This window comes from Coregonus lavaretus (assembly GCF_964263955.1).
Source record: "Coregonus lavaretus genome assembly, chromosome: 10".
In the NCBI taxonomy this organism is placed as follows: domain Eukaryota; kingdom Metazoa; phylum Chordata; class Actinopteri; order Salmoniformes; family Salmonidae; genus Coregonus; species Coregonus lavaretus.
Genome location: NC_139997.1, coordinates 51,920,636 through 51,940,599, shown reverse-complemented (window position 1 = coordinate 51,940,599; position 19,964 = coordinate 51,920,636). Strand labels below are relative to the sequence as shown.

The window sequence follows — 19,964 nt, the reverse complement described above, 5'->3', positions numbered from 1 at the left end:
GGGAGGTTCACTCTGCCATACAGGAAGCCCTAACCTCAGACCCGGCTCCTCCTGAAACACCAGCTGGGAAGCGTTACGTACCAGCAGCTGTTAGACCCCAACTGATGCAATGATGTCACACGTCCTTGGGGTCAGGACTACCGGGCATTACACAAACCACCGAACTTCTAGCCCGTAAGTTCTGGTGGTACTCACTGGCATCCGACATCAGGGATTACGTACTCCACTGTCCAGTCTGCGCCAAACCAAAAGCCCTCGTCATCTCCCTTCCGGTAAGCTTCAACCTTTGTCAATCCCTCACAGACCCTGGTCCCACATAGCTGTTGACTTCATCACAGACTTTCCTGAATCCTCTGGTAACACCACCATCCTTGTCATAGTAGACCGTTTTTCAAAAATGTGTCGTCTGGTTCCTCTTCTTCATTTACCTAACGCCATGGAATTGGCTGAGTGTATGTTCCAACAGTTGTTCCATTTGTATGGGATTCCGGAGGACATCGTCTCTGACTGCGGGCCCCAATTTGTCTCCAGGGTGTGGTGAGCCTTCTGTGACTGACTCGGGGTCGCCCTCAGCCTCTCCTCCGGGTACCATCCCCAGACCAACAGGCAGACGAAGCACATTAACCAAGAAATAGGGAAGTACATCCGCCAACAATGTTCTCCCTCTCCACACGACTGGAATCGGTATATGGCCTGGGCCGAATACGCTCAGAATTCGGCCCGCCTCCGCCTCCCAGGGAAACATGCATTCATTCCTCTGCCTTACTCCATTTCAGTGTGTCCTTGGTTACCAACCCCCCATGTTTCCCTGGGAGGCGGAGCCTGCTACTGTCCCAGCTGTAGACAACTGGTTTCAGCATAGTGAGCGGGTATGGGAGACCGCTCACCAGCATCTGCAGGAAGCGTCTAATACCCAAAAATGCCTGAAGACCGGTCCTGGTCCCTGACCAGGACATCCTCGACCCTCAGATGATTCAGGCATTCCACCATAACCATCCGGATCGTCCTGCTCCCCGACCTCAGGGTCGACCCCCGAACAGACCCACTGGACATCAGTCTCGACGCAGAACGTCGGGTCAGTCCACGACCGTGCCAAACCAGCCTGCCGGACCTCGCCCCCGAGGTAGGGGGCCGCCTCTGCTCCCCCGCCCGCCCACTCCACCCTCCGGTGCCGTTGGGTCATCAGGAGCCTCCCTTGGGGTGGGGGGTTACTGTAAGGTTCTGTATTTGTTTACTTAGTTCACCTTTTTGTTCTTGTACGGAGCCCTGTCTTTTGTTTCTGTTCATTGATTTCACCTGTGTTAGTTACTCACCTGGTCTCATCAGCTCCTTATTTAGTTCAGTTCTTTCTGTTTGTGCCTTGTGAGGTATTGTTTGTTTTGACTGTACTAAGCCTTCTTATAGCTCGTTTATGAGAACCAGTTATAGCCTTCAGTCCTAGTTTTTGATTCTCCTGCCTGTTTGCCTACCTGTGTATGACCATTGCCTGCCTGTGAAGCGCTCTGCGCATGAAACTACACATTTTTCTCCATGAGTATTCCTTACAACAACCTGTAATTTAAATTTATTTTTATTTGGATTTCATGCTATGGACAAAATAGTCCAAAATGGTGAAGTGAAATGAAAAAAATTAATAAAGTCCACCTGTGTGCAATCTAAGTGTCACATGATCTCAGTATATATACACACCTGTTCTGAAAGGCCCCAGAGTCTGCAACACCACTAAGCAAGGGGCACCACCAAGCAAGCGGCACCATGAAGACCAAGGAGCTCTCCAAACAGGTCATGGACAAAGTTGTGGAGAAGTACAGATCATGGTTGGGTTCTAAAAATATATCCGAAACTTTGAACATTCCACTGAGCACCATTTTTAAATCTATTATTAAAAAATTGAAAGAATATGGCACCACAACAAACGTGACAAGAGAGGGCCGCCCTCCAAAACTCACGGACCAGGCAAGGGGGGCATTAATCAGAGGCAACAACGTGACCAACGATAACCCTGAAGGAGCTGCAAAGCTCCACAGCGGAGATTGGAGTATCTGTCCATAGGACCACTTTAAGCCGTACACTCCACGGAACTGGGCTTTATGGAAGAGTGGCCAGAAAAAAAGCCATTGCTTAAAGAAAAAAATAAAGAAACATGTTTGGTTTTCGCCAAAATGCATGTGGGAGACTCCCCAAACATATGGAAGAAGGTACTCTGGTCAGATTAGACTAAAATTGAGCTTTTTGAAGGAATTGAAGGAATGATGGATGGCGCTAAATACATGGAAATTCTTGAGGGAAACCTGTTTCAGTCTTCCAGAGATTTGAGACTAGGACGGAGGTTCACCTTCCAGCAGGACAATGACCCTAAGCATACTGCTTAAGCAACACTCAAGTGGTTTAAGGGGAAGCATTTAAATGTCTTGGAATGGCCTAGTCAAAGCCCAGACCTCAATCCAATTGAGAATCTGTGGCATGACTTAAAGATTGCTGTACACCAGCGGAACCCATCCAACTTGAAGGAGCTGGAACAGTTTTGCCTTGAAGAATGGGCAAAAATCCCAGTGGCTAGATGTGCCGAACTTATAGAGACATACCCCAAGAGACTTGTAGCTGTAATTGCTGCAAAAGGTGGCTCTACAAAGTATTGACGTTTTTCTGTCTTATTTCTTGTTTGTTTCACAAAAAAAAGTATTTTGCATCTTCAAAGTGGTAGGCATGTTGTGTAAATGAAATGATACAAACCCCCCCAAAATCAATTTTAATTCCATGTTGTAAGGCAACAAAATAGGAAAAATGCCAAGAGGGGTGAATACTTTCACAAGCCACTGTAACTGTCTGAAGGAGGCGCTGGAATCCATCCACACGTCATAAAAAGCCCAAGTTTACTGTCACTGCAGGAACACATGGTAATACAATACACTCAAATGTTTTCTCTGCCTCTCTTTTACTATTGTTGTCGAGACCTGAAAAATGAAAGGCTTTCTGGTACAAAAACTGATGATTATCGGGGGGCGAGACCGCTAGCTCAGCTAGTCTCCCTCTGCTCTGGCAGTCCTTTCCTTGTCACACCCTGTAGAGCTGCTTGTCTGGGCTGGACGGGAAGAAGGGAGAGGGCTTAGAGGTTGGCGACGTAGCTTGGGGTAGGGATGTGTGGTTTGGGGTCCAGGGCTCAGCAGAGTGGTGATTAGAGATGGCCCAGGCATGGGTGGTCCGGGCTAGGGAACAAGGACCAGGCCTCATCTGCTGCCTCCCTGCAGAGTCTGTGAACCTACGCTTCCTGGGGCCAACCACTCAAACTAACCCACCACTCAATGTGCACACACAGGTTAATCAACAGCCTGGCTAGCTGTGAGGGATGACAACTTTGTCTGAAGTACTCTCATTGCACAACCATTAAACAAGTCACTCCAGTTTTGATTACATATTTACAGAGGATATATGATTGTGTGCAGCCCACAACAGCCTTTAAGTTACTATCTTTTGTTTGACAGTCATACCCCTAAAACCAGCCTTTAGAAAAGTGATGACATAAACAAAATATTGCAACCCATCCTTATCTGTAGCTTGGCTGGAGAGATGAACACGCTTGTCACACGCAATATATTTTCAGTGTAGTTCATGGAAGTCTGTATCTGCAGTTAATATTTGGTTAGGTCATTGTATAGTTGATTGCAGGTCCATGAATAGACCATGACAAAGACATAGAAGTGCATTGGGAACAACCATACTTTTCTAAATGACTCCTCTGCTCTTTCCTTCTCCAGAATTTCCGACCCATTAGCACTGGACCAATCACCAGTGGTTGCAGCAGCAGCTACAGCAGGGGGAACAACAGCAGCGGTTACAGCCGAAAACCCTCCTACACTCCCGAGCTGCCGCACCTCAACAACGGTACCTCCAAGCAGTCCAACAATGTGCAGTACAACAACCCAGCCGGCCTGTATGCACATAACAACGGCAGCAACGGAGACAGAGACAGGGTCTTGCCAAACCAAATGGCCGGCCTGAGCCTGAGTTCCCCTCACAGGTAAGGCATGTGGAGTGGAAAAGCCATTTGTTATCGCGTGGCCTCTCGGATGTGTGATAAATATGCGTGTTCTCCCAGGCTATAACCTGCAGTGCCCAGAGATCTCCTCTGGGCCCTGCTGTTTGTGCTGGCTGAGTCCACATGCACACGTGTCCCCCTCCCAAGGCCTCCCAGGGCCTCACAGTGAAATGTACCTTGTAGGGTCCCTCCGGAGTGGAGGAAGACCAAGTGCACTGTATCTTGACAGGATCAGAAAATATAGATCAGCCGTGCTGATCTTCACAGAGCAGTGCTAAATGTTAGGCACTATTGACAGAATGGAGCTTGAGGATTCTCTCTGGTGGGTTTTGTGGGCAGACTGTGAACAGCAAATGGTGTCTATCTCCTGTTTGGACTAGGAATACCAAGCTGGAATGGATGAACCAGCAGCATAGTTTACTTCAATCGAAAAAAATACCTTAGGCATAGAGTAGTTTCAAGATATTCTGGTATATTCACCTTGTCAGTGTGAATATGTCAATGTTAGGAGCACATTGGAAATAAGTGTTGTATAATGCTTTCATGTGTTGTACTCTAGATTTCAGTTGAATGCATTCAGTTGTACAACTGACTAACCCCTTTACCTTCCCTTTCTTTAAACTGCATTTCTTTTACCCCCAAAATAAATCAAGTCACAGCATTCACAAATTAAATCAATAAACAGTGCAACAGTTAGTGGAGACATTTCAGTCACAGAAGCTGTTGGTCACACTGAATTCAAACTAAAAACAACTTTATTTGTTTGTCTTCGTCTCTTTCAGCCCTGAGCCTCCGATACATTCTCCTGTGGGCCGTAATGGAAACGGTCATAGTTTTGAAGTCACCACCGAGTCAGACGTGTACAAGATGCTGCAAGACACGGAGGAGCCAGTGTCCGCACCCAAACAGTCCGGCTCCTTCAAATACCTACAGGGCATATTGGAGGCAGAGGATGGAGGTACCCTTATTTGTTGCTCTACATGAGTTTCCATTTATTTAGCTGTTTGTATATGCCATTCACCCTACAGTTTACATATACAACATGCTTGTTTATGTATGTTAGATATATGTTTGTATATTTGAGCTAAATTGTTTTCTTCAGCAAGTGGAGCGTGTGATGTTTTCCAGCCACATGACTGTATGTGCACTGTAGCACGCGTTGTCACTGAGAGTTGAGAGGAGAGAGAGCGTTGGCATAGTTTTCCTTTTATAGGCAGAGAGAGCTGAAAGTCAAATGATAAAGGGGGGGAAGCTTTCGTAAGCAAGTTTACTGCAACACAACCTTATGAAAGACAATAAACAGAGAAATATTACTTCCTGGTTTTTCTTTCAAACTGTTTTCCTTAGGAGTCGTGTGTTGTGTTTTCGTCAGTGTCATGGCCAGATCTCAGCTCCTCAAGGAGAACCCAAACAGACAGGCTAATCCACAGGAACAAGTCATGCTGTCTGTTGGAGCTCCTTGAAATGGTTTTGTATCAACACCAGTCCACGTTATTCTTTGAATTTGGCGCTAATCGCTTGCAGGTGTCAAAAGGGATTAAGGAAGAGAGAAAAGTCAATAATGGTTTAAACAGAATTAGATTAAACGGCACCGATTCGCCTCCTGCACAGTTGTTATTTTTTTTACGGCCGCAAAAGGCGTCATGGACACTGGGTTTAAGCTTCTGGTGTAATGCTTACACACCTTGGGGCTTATAAAAGACTCACCCTAAAGATCTGTCTGTTTGTGTTTGATGCTCTCCATATGTGGGAATGCTTGCTTTATCTTCTGCTGAAGGAGTTTTTTCTCTTTCTCAGCTCAGCTTTGACCTTTAGATGGAGATGAGCATTTGACTGCATGTGATATTGTCTTCCTCATCCTTTAAAAGGAATATGTTTTTGTTTTGAAAATGTCGGCATCCCCGGGATTTCAAGGGAGCGCAAACATGAATGGCTGTTATGCTATAGCGCCATAGGCTCTGATCTGACCGTCTGTGGTGTCAGACAGTATGGAGGGTGAAAACAAGAGGAGAGGAGACGTTTACATGACGAGAATCTCAGTTTATTATTACACTGAACTCCCCAGCTATACAAATCACTGAAGAATCCACCACTTATAGTGGTCAAAGATACTATATACATATAATGGTCGAAGACAGACATAGGAGGGAAGCAATCATGTATTTACAATGTACTTTACTTTTGAGGATGAGCAGATGTGACGCGCACATTGTACTGCCTGTAGTTGAACCCCCTGTGTAGGAGTGTAACCTTTGAGGTTGTTAAAAAAATAAGAAATATAGACAAGGGTACAAAATGTTTATTTTGTTTGTCTGTTTATCCAGAAATGTGAACCCCATTTGCCACTGCGGGTTGCTATCCGGTTTATAAAAAGCTGCTCTAATAAATGGGTGGAAACTCCCTTTTTCAGACAAAGAGCGCTGGATCCACAGCTTAGGGGGAACACAGGCTATGAACTTTATTCATAAAGACACGTCAGTAGTCTTTATGAATAAAGCTAGCTTAGCCTACTCAAACACCCGGCTCAAAAAGAGAGGGATGCTATGTTTAGCTAGCTGGCTATGGCTATCCAACATTGGAACTCTTCCAAGCCAAGGTAAGATTTTGGTTTGATTAATGTATTGCCACCGGGGCCCGCCAGTGAAACTGCTAAACTGCTTGCTGCTGACTGTACACTGTACAGCATGATTGTAGTGTGTTTACTAATGCATTAGTTCTAGTAGCTATGTTGACTATGACGTTAATATAGTGACAACGATGTAGGCTGTGTGTAGGGGTTTAGCGATTATGATTTGGTTTGGAAATGTTTTTTGATGTGCACTGAAGTCCACAAGTGAAGGGAAAAGGTGAGAGGAGGTGAGTGCATAAATGTGAGAAGGAATTACAGTATACAACGGTCAAAGGGATCATGCTGTTTGTATGTGGCTGCTATGAAAGTGAACTGTGTTCGCGTGTGATCAGGGGTGTATTCATTCCGCTGATTCTGTCGGAAAAACCTTTTCTTAAATGGAAGCAAACTGAACAAAACGGGGAAAACATAACTGAATTTGTCCAATAGAAACTCTTGTTTGCAACTGTTGAACTAATGATTACACACTAGATCAGCTAGATGCAGGCAAGAGTGTGCAAGGTGGTATTAAATGTGTCAATGTTTCAAATGATATCAAATCAAATGTTATTTGTCACGTGAAGATATTTAGTAAATAAACTAAAGTAAAAAAAAAGTTACACAATAAAAATAACAATAACAAGGCTATATACCGGGGGTACCGGTACCGAGTCAATGTGCGGGGGTACAGGTTAATCGAGGTAATTTAGGTAATATCTACAGGTAGGTAGAGGTAAACTGACTACGCATAGATAATAAACATTGAGTAGCAGCAGTGTCAATGCAAATATTCCAGTTATCCATTTGATTAATTGCGCAGCAGTCTTATGGCTTGGGGGTAGAAGCCGTTAAGGAGCCTTTTGGACCTAGACTTGACGCTCCGGTACTGCTTGCCGTGTGGTAGCAGAGAGAACAGTCTATGACTTGGGTGGCTGGAGTCTTTGACAATTTGTTGGGCCTTCCTCTGACACCATTTAGTATAGAGGTCCTGGATGGCAGGAAGCTTGGTCCCAGTGATGTGCTGGGCCGGACGCACTACCCTCTGTAGCGCCTTATGGTCTGATGCCGAGCAGTTGCCATACCAGGCGGTGATGCAACCGGTCAGGATGCTCTTGATGGTGCAGCTGTATAACTTTATGAGGATCTGGGGACCCATGGCAAAAAAATCTGTCTCCTGAGGGGGAATAAGCGTTGTCGTGCCCTCTTCATGACTGTTTTGGTGTGTTTGGACCATGACAGTTTGTTGGTGATGTGGACACCATGGAACTTGAGGCTCTCAACCCGCTCCACTACAGCCCTGTCGATGTGAATGGGGGCGTGTTTGGCCATCCTTTTCCTGTAGTCCATGAAAGGCTCCTTTGTCTTACTCACATTGAGGGAGAGGTTGTTGTCCTGGCACCACACTGTGACCTCCTCCCTATAGGCTGTCTCATCGTTGTCAGTGTTCAGGCCTACCACCGTTGTGTCGTCAGCAAACATAATGATGGTGTTGGAGTCGTGCTTGGCCACGCAGTCATGGGTGAACAGGGAGTACAGGAGGGGACTAAGCACACACCCCTGAGAGGCCCCCGTGTTGAGGATCAGCGTAGCGGATGTATTGTTGCCTACCCTCACCACTTGGGTGTAGCCCATCAGGAAATCCAGGATCCAGTTGCAGAGGGAGGTGTTTAGTCCCAGGGTCCTTAGCTTAGTGATGAGATTTGTGGGCACTATGGTGTTGACTACAGCTCAGCGTTCAATCAACAGCATTCTCACATAGGTGTTCCTTTTGTCCAGTTGGGAAAGGGCAGTGTGGAGTGCAATTGAGATTGCATCATCTGTGGATCTGTTGGCACAGTATGCGAATTGGAGTGGGTCTAGGGTTTCCAGGATGATGGTGTTGATGTGAGCCATGACCAGCCTTTCAAAGCACTTCATGGCTACCGATGTGAGTACTATGGGGTGGTAGTCATTTAGGCAGGTTACCTTGGCGTTCTTGGGCACAGGCACTATGGTCAGGGAGGGGTTGAAAATGTCAGTGAAGACACTTGCCTGTTGGTCCACGCATGCTCTGAGTATGTGTCCTGGTAATCTGTCTGGCCCCGCAGCCTTGTGAATGTTGACCTGTTTAAAGGACTTACTCACATCGGCTACGGAGAGCGTGATCACACAGTCGTCCGGAACAGCTGGTGCTCTCAAACATGCTTCAGTGTTGCTTGCCTCAAAGCGAGCATGAAAAGCATTTAACCCGTCTGGTAGGCTCGCGTCACTGGGCAGCTCGCAGCTGGGTTTCCCTTTTGTAGTCCATAGTAGTTTGCAAGCCCTGCCACATCCACCCGACGAGCGTCAGAGCCGGTGTAGTAGGATTCAATCTTAGTCCTGTATTGATGCTTTGTCTGTTTGATGGTTCGTCTGAGGGCATAGAGGGATTTCGTATAAGGGCCCGGATTAGTGTCCCGCTCCTTCAAAGTGGCAGCTCTAGCCTTTAGCTCGGCGTGGATGATGCTTGTAATCCATGGCTTCTGGTTGGGAAATGTACGTACAGTCACTGTGGGGATGACTTCATCAATGCACTTATTGATGAAGCCGGTGACTGAGGTGGTATACTCTTCAATGCCATCGGATGAATCCCAGAACATATTCCAGTCTATGCTAGCAAAACAGTGCTGTAGCTTAGCATCTGCGTCATCTGACCACCTCCGTATTGAGCGAGTCACTGGTACTTGCTGCTTTAGTTTTTGCTTGTAAGCAGGAATCCGGAGGATAGAATTATGGTCGGATTTGCCAAATGGAAGGTGAGGGAGAGCTTTCTACGCGTCTCTGTGTGTGGAGTAAAGGTGGTCTAGAGTTTTTTTTCCTCTGGTTGCATATGTGACATGCTGGTAGATATTAGGTAAAACTGATTTAAGTTTGCTTGCATTATAGTCCCCGGCCACTAGGAGCGCCGCTTCTGGATGAGCATTTTCCTGTTTGCTTATGGCCTTATACAGCTTGTTGAGTGCAGTCTTAGGGCCAGCATCAGTTTGTGGTGGTAAATAGACAGCTACGAAAAATATAGATGAAAACTCTCTTGGTAGATAGTGTGGTCTACAGCTTGAAGTACTCTACCTCAGGTGAGGAAAACCTTGAGACTTCCTTAATATTAGAGATCGCACACCAGCTGTTATTGACAAATAGACCACCACCCCTTATCTTACCGGAGGTACTGTAGCTTTTCTGTCTTGCCGATGCACGGAAAACCCAGCCAACTGTATATTATCCATGTCGTCGTTCCGCCACGACTCATGAAACATAAGACATTGCCGTTTTGAATGTCCAGTTGGTAGGATAGTCTTGAACAGTGCTCATCCAGTTTATTCTCCAGTGATTGCACGTTGGCCAATAGGACGGATGGTAGATTCTCACAAGGCACCCGGACCTGCGGCCCCTGTATCTCTGTCTCCTATTCATGCGAATTACGTGGATTTGGGCCTGGTCCGGGAGTAGCAGTATATCCTTTACGTCAGACTCATTAAAGAAAAAACCTTTGTCCAGTTCGAGGTGAGTAATGACTGTTCTGATATCCAGAAGCTCTTTTCGGTCATAAAATACTGTAGCAGAAACATTATGTGCAAAATAAGTTACAAACAATGTGAAAAACACACAAAATAGCACAATTGGTTAGGAGCCCGTAAAGCGGCAGCCATCCACTCCGGCACCATTCAGGATTTCTCAAATTTCTCTTGACCTGTGCACCTACGTTGTAAACTTTCATTCATAGGCTAGATTGTGGCAACCTCATGATGGGTATAGGGAAAATTAGAGTATCATGTGCTAGCCTAAACCTATCGATGTTACATTGATTTGGCTGAATGGAATATGAATAACAGTCATCCAATATGCTTTAATAGAAATAAGGCGATGCTCATTAAAAATAAATCTTCCTCCCTCTTGTTAAATGGCACCGACCGCCACTGGTATATACTGTACAAGTCCTATGACTAAACCTCCCTCGTACAGTATTTGTGAGAATCCCATGAGAACTCCTGACTAGAACTTAGAAGAGATGGCAATGATGACTAGATACTTATGTAATACAGCAACCTGGACTCCAACTGAACATAGTAAATGTAAATCCGGGACACTCCAATGAATATGATATGTTAAGTTTCATATGGTATATATTAATTTGTGGCTGTCCATCATCCATTACGTATGATATGTTACGAATTGCATTTATTACAATATTTTAGGAATTGCAATTCGTACAATATGTTACGAATTTGTACAATATGTTAATGAATTTGCAAAAAGTATGATATGTTATGAATTCCAATTTGTTGTCACTAATGTTAACTAGGTGGCTAACGTTAGCTAAGCTAGGTGTTAGGGTTAGGGGTTAGGGTTACATTTAGGGTTAGGAGTTAGGTTTATGGGTTAAGGTTAGGGTTAGGGGAAGGGTTAGCTAACATGCTACATAGTTGCAAAGTAGCTAAAAAGTAGTAAGTAGTTGCAAAGTTGCTAATGCTAAAGTTGTCCATGATGAGATTCGAACACGCAACCTTTGGGTTGCTAGACATTCACGTCTACCCATCCTCCCCGACCAACCACCCTACTTTCATTTTAGCCTTAAGTAAGCTTCTGTCTTATGTAACCATACCAAACGTAACATATCATACTAATTTGAGTGTCTCTTTATTTACATTTACTATGCTACGTCTAGTCTATGAGACCAGGCTGAATACAGCAATTATTACTGTAAAAATAGACCCTGTTATTACTCCAACCTCTTAAACGGTCACGGCATTAGTGTTTAAGTGTTGGAGTGATGTAAACTTCTTTGTGCCAGGTAGTTCACCAGTGTGGTGAGTAGGCCATGCCAGAGCCAGGGGCAGTGGCGTGCTGAGTTAATGGGGCCTGCTGGCACCTCATCACTCCGTGGTTCAGGGAGAGTGTGATTGTAGCACTCTGGTGTGATGATGGTCTAGGCCTTAATGTGAAATATTTGCTCTGCCAGGCAGCTGCCTCTCTCTCCTTTCCTAATTGATGTGTTCCTGCTGTGTGCCAGGATCTCGCATCAGCCCTGGCATCCCTGACATGTGAACAGAGGGAGAGAGTTAGGGAGTGAGAGGTAGAGAGGCAGAGAGAGGTAGAGATAGGGAAAGGTACATAGAGGTGTGGAGGTAGAAAGAGAGAGGGAGCGATACTGTAGGTAATACAGCACAGAGAGTGTGTGGGGGGGGGGGGGGGGGGGTTGTATGGTATGGTAGAGTGAGAGAATGGGGTAGAGAGGCTGGCAATGTGTGAGCACCACCCTGGCCCTCTGCCTGTACCCATGCCATGCCCTCCGAGGTTAACACACACCAGTGAAGGGAGTGCTTACTGAGGAGTCATGTCTCTGTTGTGGACAGTAGCTGACCTTGGTGCCTCCCTGAGTCAAGTGTGAACACCATTCATTCTTCCATCTCCATGCTTTCACCCATGGCTGACCGCTGCCTTTCTAGCTCTCAGATACTGGTGTAGGGTGAAGTTGCCCCTAAATGCTGATCTTGGGTCAGTTTAGCATTTTATCCAACTGATATCTAAGGTTAGGATTGGGGGAGAGGAAGCTGATCCTAGATCTGTACCTAGACGAAACATCACCCCGGAGCACTAAGTTGATTTACAGTACTTGGAAATAAACTTGTCTTAACTGCGCTAAATAAGTTGAATAAATTATTCTTATTCTTATTCTTTTAATTAATTTTTTAACTGAGTTGTTATGTTATTTTGTGTGTCTGTGTCCACAGGTGTGTCCCCCACTGACATGTCTGGAGTGAGAGGCCTGAGAACCCCGGACCGATCCCCAGTCCCTAAACTGGGCAGCCCCATCCCCGGCCTACAGAAACTCCCCCAGTGCACGCGCTGTGGCAACGGCATAGTGTAAGTCAAAAAAACTGAGATGACGCTTTACACTAGGAGTGTGTCACAAATAGCACCCTAGTCCCTATATAGTGCACTACTTTTGACCAGAGACTACATAGGCCAGGGGATAGGGTGCCATTTGGGACATAGTCTAGTCCTGCTCCAACAGGCCCAAGCTAATAGCAGAGAGGGAAAATGATCTCCATATATCACTTTGAATGATTAAACCTCTGTGCCACGCCCTCCTCCTCAGGAACCCAGAGATGCCAGTAATCCCCACACTGTTAAAGCACCATGGGTAAACAGTGATGTCATTTGAACAAGAGACTGTTGTGGAGGCTTAGTACCATGGATCTGTTATATAGAGTGTTTACGCAGGGTTTTTTAGGCAGGGCACTAATGCATTTACCTACTGTAATAGGCAGTAGCGGTTAGGATAAAGGCCCGGATACAGGGGATATTCAAATTCAACCAATGAGTTCTGGCTGTTGTGAAGCTATATAACCCTTATTGGCAATGCAAATACCCACATCCATGAATAGCATACTGGTCACTTGAATACACAGTGACATAGTTAAATAAGCAAATGCTAATCAAATAGCTCTTTATTTATATAACCTTGAGAATCAATTATCTTTGACATTGGGCACTTTGTGACAACTGCTGATGTAAAAAGGGCTTTATGAAATACATTTGATTGACTGGGAACCACTTATCTTTGACATGACACTACCAACCTGGTTATGTTCTGTCCATATAGGGGCACCATCGTGAAGGCCAGGGACAAGCTGTACCACACAGAGTGCTTCATGTGTGACGACTGCGGCATGAACCTCAAGCAGAGGGGCTACTTCTTCATCGAGGAGAACCTGTACTGTGAGACCCACGCCATGGCCCGCGTACAGCCTCCTGAGGGATATGACGTGGTCGCCGTCTACCCCAACTCCAAGGTTGAACTGGTCTGAACTGGTCTGACTCTCAACACAACCCCCCTCAGACATGTGCCTGCAGTCTTATCCACAGCTCCCAGTGTACATTTTTTCCATTTCCAATGCACTACATGTCCAAGCTGTTGTCGGAAAATATCAGTTTTGAGTGGGATACTGAAGAGTGGGAAAATGGAGTGTGCAAAGGTTTTAATCTCTCTTTAACTCTTTCACACTAACAGCATACTATTCCTATTTCGGACGGATTAACATTTTTACACTTGCTGAGTTAAAAAAAATAATGTTTTATTCAACTTATTTTACTAAAATGGGGGGCTTTTCTTTGTGTCAATAGCACTTTTAGATCATGTTGAAACAAGCAATATTCAACCGAATGACATCTCACATCTTGGGATGGTTTTCTATTTTTAACTCTGCTGACTATAATACAGATAGTGGAATGGAATTAGGGTCAAGCACCTGACTGAGAATGGAATCCACTGCTTCTCACACTGTTACTGCTACAATTACAGAACCCCAGCTTTATTACATCTGTTGAAGTGCAATCCAGTGCCACACGAGAAATCCTTTTGTCTCTCTACTGTAGCAGCTTTTAAAAAGCTGTGTGGAGCAAAGACACAGGACAAGGCCATGGAAAACATTGAAATCCAGCCCGTGAATCTAGAAACATATGGGAATAATATACATTTGTTGAGTGTTTTTTAGGCACATTTTGTTGAAACAGACAGTGCTTGTTGGCTAAGGGACAGTATTTGAAAGAGTTTATCGTTTTTTTCTTGTTTGATTTTAACACATCTAGTCACAGCCAGGTTCACTGAATAAATCAGACTTCTACATTTCCAAGGAGTGAGGGAAGAAAGGCATTTATGTGCTTTTGGAAGTGACAAAAATATTTGTGTTGGGAGCAAAAAGTCTGTGTTGGATGAATTATGATCACTTACATTTGTGGCCATGTACATAATCATGCAGCCTGAGGGACAGCAAACAGTGGACTGAAACAGTTGGATGAAAAGCACTATTTTAATTTGAATGAAAAACTCAATCTCAAAGTGCTTGTTATTCGATATCCACCGTGACCCTAATGTTTAGCTACTGCAATGCCAACTAGGACGGTAGTTCTTTGTAAATTATGTGAAATCATGATGTTGGTGTTTTAGTTCTAATTGTACATATTTGTTTCGTCATGGCTGTTTAATAAACATAACTTGTCACTCTGCCTTCACATCTGTTTCATTTAAGTGCTTACCATGTTTAGTCACAGAATCCTGTCATTTTTAACTTATTGTTTTGTTGACACATTTTGTTCTGGTTTCTTCTATTTGTTTTTTAAGATATAATAAAGTGAAAAAAGTTTTTAAATCATACCCATGATTGAGACATTTCTTTACAGGCATGCTGTATTTATTGTGGAATGTTTTGAGAGTAGTAGTTTAGCTTGCCTGTGGACACACAACATAGATATAGCAAGGGGTTCAATTTTGTGGATTTGTATATCCTGGCTATGACAAGGCACTCTACCCAAAGCAGGTATTCAGACCTACAGCTCGGAGTGAAGGCTTGTGTTCCAAATGGCACACTATTTCCTACATAGTGCACTGCTTTCCCGCTGGGTACAGATGTCAATTAAACTTCTATTCCACGTTGGTGCAACGTCATTTCATTGACATGACGTGGAAACAACGTTGATTCAACCAGTTAGTGCCGGGTGGGTTGGTGCCATTTAGGATGCACACAAATTGACTGATCCAAACCCAGAGACATCCACTTCCTAGAGACCTTATACTGTATTTCACTGTGTGAAATTCTGGTGCCACAAAACCAGTTTCATGTTTTCATAGCATTGTCTCTTACAATATGTTTAGGGCCTGTGAGAACAAGTACTCCATGTTTCAATTTGTCACAAGCAGACTTTGAACACACAACTGCCTTTTTTGATTATGTTCAAAGTGTGGCATCCAAAACCTACACATAATGATTTCCCTCACATTTTACCCCCACAAAATGTTTGTTGAGAAAATTGTGGGGCACTTGATGTAACATGAGAAGCTTGTGGTTTGCTTAAGATCGAATGTCAAGTTTACCATACAGTTATGATGTATGGCTGAGATTCAATGGTTTACTATAATCAGAAACAGAAGGCAGGGGAGCTCTTCATACCCCATTAAATATGGCTTAACGCCTTGTTAACAACCACAATAGCTGCAGAGAGAGAGAGCGAGAGCGGAAGGTAGGGAGAGCAAAGGGGGAGAGAAGGAGAGAGCGAAAAAGAGGGGAAGAGAGATATAGGGGGAGGGAGAGAGAGAAAGGAAGACAGAAATTGGTCTGTTTTGGAGTCCCAGTTATTAATTTAAATGATTCAGTGAATATAAGAGTGATGTGGTTTAGCAACGTGGCCAACAGTTAGTGACAAATACAAGGCTTTGAACACTCATCTTAATAGGCATAGGGTAACGTTTTCCACATTGGTGACACATATTTTATGCTGCTGGTCACAAGTCAATCCCCAAACAGCAGCAGCAAGGAACATTGCGTTTAAGAAGTCATCTCATACTTTAATCATGCATGGAGAACATGATAAAGACTTCTGACTTTGTCTAAAAGAAAGCTTTCACCGAAGCTTCAAATATTTCACCATTAGGGTTAGAATGCATTACTCTTTTCATCCATATATTTGCTGCACAGTAGCATGTTCATTTAAATGGAATCTAGTTTAATAATAGAGATACCAGAGGCACATAAACACTATGTATGTAGTAATGAAGTGACTTAATGTGACAGAGAGAGGGAGAGATACACAGAGTGAGAGACCTTAACTCCATGGAAAGAATTCTGAGCTCCAGTGTTTCAACTCATCTCAGTTCTACTCTAAACACTGAGCCCGAGCTGAAGATAAACACTTAATGTCTCTCAGTAACTGTCTGTGTTGTGTATTGTGGCCAATGTCACTTCTTCAGCATCAGCTAGCTAACTGTCCATCAGAAAACGTAAGTTGATGTGAGGAGTTTGTTGGGAGAGCTTCAAACCTAGCGACGAAACCCCCAAAACCATGACCTGCTTCTGTGATGCATATACAAAATCTAAGCGAATTATCTTTCATTGAATCAAGTCTAACACCTAAACAAATAAATATTTTCTTCCAAGGCTCAGAGGGAGATAAAAGTGCTGTATCTGTCCTCTCCCTCCACATTCCCTTGGTGTAATTCATTTTCTTGTTTTATTTTATTTAACCTTTATTTAACTAGGCAAGTCAGTTAAGAACAAATTCTTATTTAAAATGACGGCCTGCGGGGACGGGGCCTGGGATTAGAAGGCACTCTACCCACAGCATGTATTCAGACCTACAGCTCAGAGTCAAGGTTTGCGTTCCAAATGGCACACTATTTCTTACATATTGCACTGCTTTCCCACTGGGCACAGACGTCAATTAAACTTATATTCCACGTTGGTGCAACGTCATTTCAATGACATTACGTGGAAACAATGTTGATTCAACCAGTGTGTGCTCAGTGGGTTGGTGTCATTTGGGATGCACACAAATTGACTGATCCAAACCCAGAGACATCCACTTCCTAGAGACCTGAAATTCATGAACAGGATCAAATAGGAATGCAGCTCATTCACTTGATGTACAGGATTCCTGTCAGTCCATTGTGCTTATGTAGCCCACTGTCATTTGGGCTTGGTTCTATTTAGTGTCTGAAACCAGGCCTCAATCATTCATCCAGTCACTCCATCTCTCTTTTTCTTCAGTACATTCCTCTCCTCCCCTTCCATATGGTACAACTTGTTTTTTCTAACAGCTATGATTTGTAGTGGCTTATTAGATGAGAGCCTGGCCTCAGAGCCATACGAAACATACTTTACATATTTCTGAGCACCTCCAAGACATATGATACCCACTAACGGTGTAGTTACTTGAGACAGAAACAAAAGTAGGGAGGTTGGTCTAAGAGGATGGGTGGGCGTAATCAGTGACAGTCTAGCAATCCAAAGGTTGCATGTTCGAGTTGCGACTGGCACAACTGCAGCATTTTAGCTAACCCTTCCCCTAACCCTTATTATAAATGTAACCCAATTCAACTAACCAATTGCATAAATTCACCTAACTTTTGTTTTTTTAGTTCTCCTAACCTGTGTCGTTACATGTCTATGTGTCTATAAGCACATAACATAATTCTCCTTTGTTGCTACAGCGCAACAAGCAACCTGGTCTCAGATAAAGATGTGCAATACTATACATCCCCCAAGAGGTATGATAAAGTACTTCATCCAATTTGTATGATATTGTACGACCGGGTCAGACGTGTCACACTATACGTCCCCTAATTTGTATGATATTGTACGACCGCTATTCCATTCACAAGGTAACCTAATGTAAAATATTATACTGAATGGATTGTCACAGATTTACATACAGAATAGTACAAATTACCCTGAGATCCCATTGCTGTGAAACCTGGGGTTAAGCACTCTATGTTATGGCTATGGTACAACCCAACACTCAGAGAAACCAACACGACAAAGGGAGTGGAAGAAACAAAAATATTTTAATAAAAGTTCAAATTGTCTTGGTCCAAAAACAACTGAAGTAAAGGAACAGAGTGGGCTAGTCGGCTCCGGAGGAAGGAGAGGCTGAGGCAGGCAGGCAGGCAGGCAGGCAGACCGACAGGCAGGAAGGCAGGCAGGTTGGGAGGTATGTTGAACTGAAGACAAAACAAACGACGGGTTAAGGAGAGTGGAGAGCCAGGCAAAAGACAAAGACAAAATAACTTTACTGGTGAGCCAAGTTACCGCTCTGGTAAGAACAACGATCTGGCGCCGGTGGAGAGCCATGCCCAGGAATAAGTAGTGCAGGTTGATGAGAGAATAGGATGCAGCTGCGTAGGCAGGAATCACTGGAAACAACCCGCAGCTGCACAGGAGAGGCAGATCCTGAGCACGCCCCCTGCTCCACTCCAGACACACCCACATAAAGGGGACAAACACACATACAACAGAAAAAGAGGGGACAAAACAAGGAGGAAGGGAAACAGAAAAGGGAGAGACAAGCTGCCCACATAACAGTACCCCCCCCTCAATGGTCGCCACCTGGCGACCCACCAGGCCTGTCAGGGTTGTCGTGATGGAAGTCCGTGATCAGCTGAGGATCCAACACAAAACGCTTAGGGACCCAAGACCTCTCCTCTGGTCCATAACCTTCCCAATCGACTAGGTATTGGAGACCCCTACCCCGCCTCCGAGAGTCCAGGAGCCTACTGACGGTGTAGGCCGGATGGTCGTCAATGAGGCGAACAGGTGGAGGTGGATCAGCCGGCGGACACAAAAGGCTGGAGGACACAGGTTTCAGTTGGGAGACGTGGAAGGTAGGGTGTATCTTCATGGCTGAAGGCAACTTCAAACGAACCGCAGCGGGGTTAATAATGGACTCCACCACAAACGGACCCAGGTACCGAGGAGACAGCTTGCGTGATTTGGTACGAAGAGGTACGTTCTTAGATGACAGCCAAACCTCTTGACCAGGATGAAACACAGGTGCGGGAGTCCTGCTCCTATCCGCTGTTGTCTTGTTCCTGTCGGTGGTCCGAAGCAATGCTTCCCGAGCGTCGCTCCACACTCTCTGGCAGCGGCGGAGGTTCTCCTGAACCGAAGGAACAGCCAATTCCTTCTCCTGAGCAGGAAACAGAGGGGGTTGATAACCCATGGTAACCTCGAAGGGTGAAAGACCGGTGGCAGAGGCGGTGAGGGAGTTGTGGGCGTACTCTATCCAGGGCAGATGTTTAGCCCAGGATGATGGATGTTGAGCAGCCACACACCGAAGGGTTGCTTCGAGGTTCTGATTGGCTCTTTCTGTTTGACCGTTGGTCTGGGGATGAAACCCTGAGGACAGACTAACGGAAGCACCCAAAGCAGAGCAGAAACCCTTCCAAACACGGGAAGTAAACTGTGGGCCTCTATCAGATACGATGTCCACAGGTATTCCATGGGGACGGAATACATGTTGGACTAGGAGGTCCGCTGTCTCACTGGCAGACGGTAATTTTGGTAATGCTATATAGTGGACAGATTTAGAGAATCTGTCCACAATGGTAAGTATAGTATCATTACCTTCAGACTTGGGTAGGTCGGTGACAAAATCCATGGCAATGTGGGACCAGGGACGGCTGGGAACTGGGAGGGGTAGCAGCAGCCCCGAAGGGGACTGATGGGAGGCTTTGCCCCGAGCACAGGTTGAACAGGCTGCCACAAAAGCCCGAACGTCAGTTTCCATTGAAGGCCACCAAAAATGTCTCCTAAGCAGCGTCAACGTGCGTCTCATCCCAGGGTGACCAGCAAAACGGGAGGTGTGAATCCACTGCAACACCTGAGACCGGACCGTCTCGGGAACAAAGAGTAGGTTGGGAGGTCCATCACCCGGTCCCGGGTCCGTGGCAAGTGCAGTCTTCACAAGAGACTCGATCTCCCACTGAACAGCCGCCACGACGCATGAGGAAGGCAGGACTGCCTCAGGCTT

General features: G+C 45.1%; 1 protein-coding gene and 1 long non-coding RNA gene across 2 annotated transcripts in view; one reads left to right on the top strand and one right to left on the bottom strand.

Annotated features, from left to right (window-relative positions):
• The window catches only part of LOC311135984 (PDZ and LIM domain protein 4-like), a gene marked incomplete at its 5' end in the record, with an annotated part of 62,456 nt that extends 47,770 nt beyond the window's left edge, over positions 1 to 14,686 (top strand). Inside the window, 4 exons of the mRNA XM_084170029.1 lie at positions 3,756 to 4,018; positions 4,819 to 4,994; positions 12,392 to 12,524; positions 13,267 to 14,686. Of these exons, the coding sequence (XP_084026155.1) occupies positions 3,756 to 4,018; positions 4,819 to 4,994; positions 12,392 to 12,524; positions 13,267 to 13,471 (777 nt within the window). The 3' untranslated portion in view covers positions 13,472 to 14,686. The remainder of the gene's footprint in view (positions 1 to 3,755; positions 4,019 to 4,818; positions 4,995 to 12,391; positions 12,525 to 13,266) is intronic.
• A 3,295-nt stretch (positions 14,687 to 17,981) lies between these two features.
• Positions 17,982 to 18,329, bottom strand: LOC311135904. The gene is made up of 2 exons (XR_014613825.1): positions 18,245 to 18,329; positions 17,982 to 18,156 (listed from the first exon to the last, which is right to left on the bottom strand). It is a non-coding gene; the product is annotated as an uncharacterized lncRNA (long non-coding RNA).
• Between the last annotated feature and the right edge of the window lie 1,635 nt (positions 18,330 to 19,964).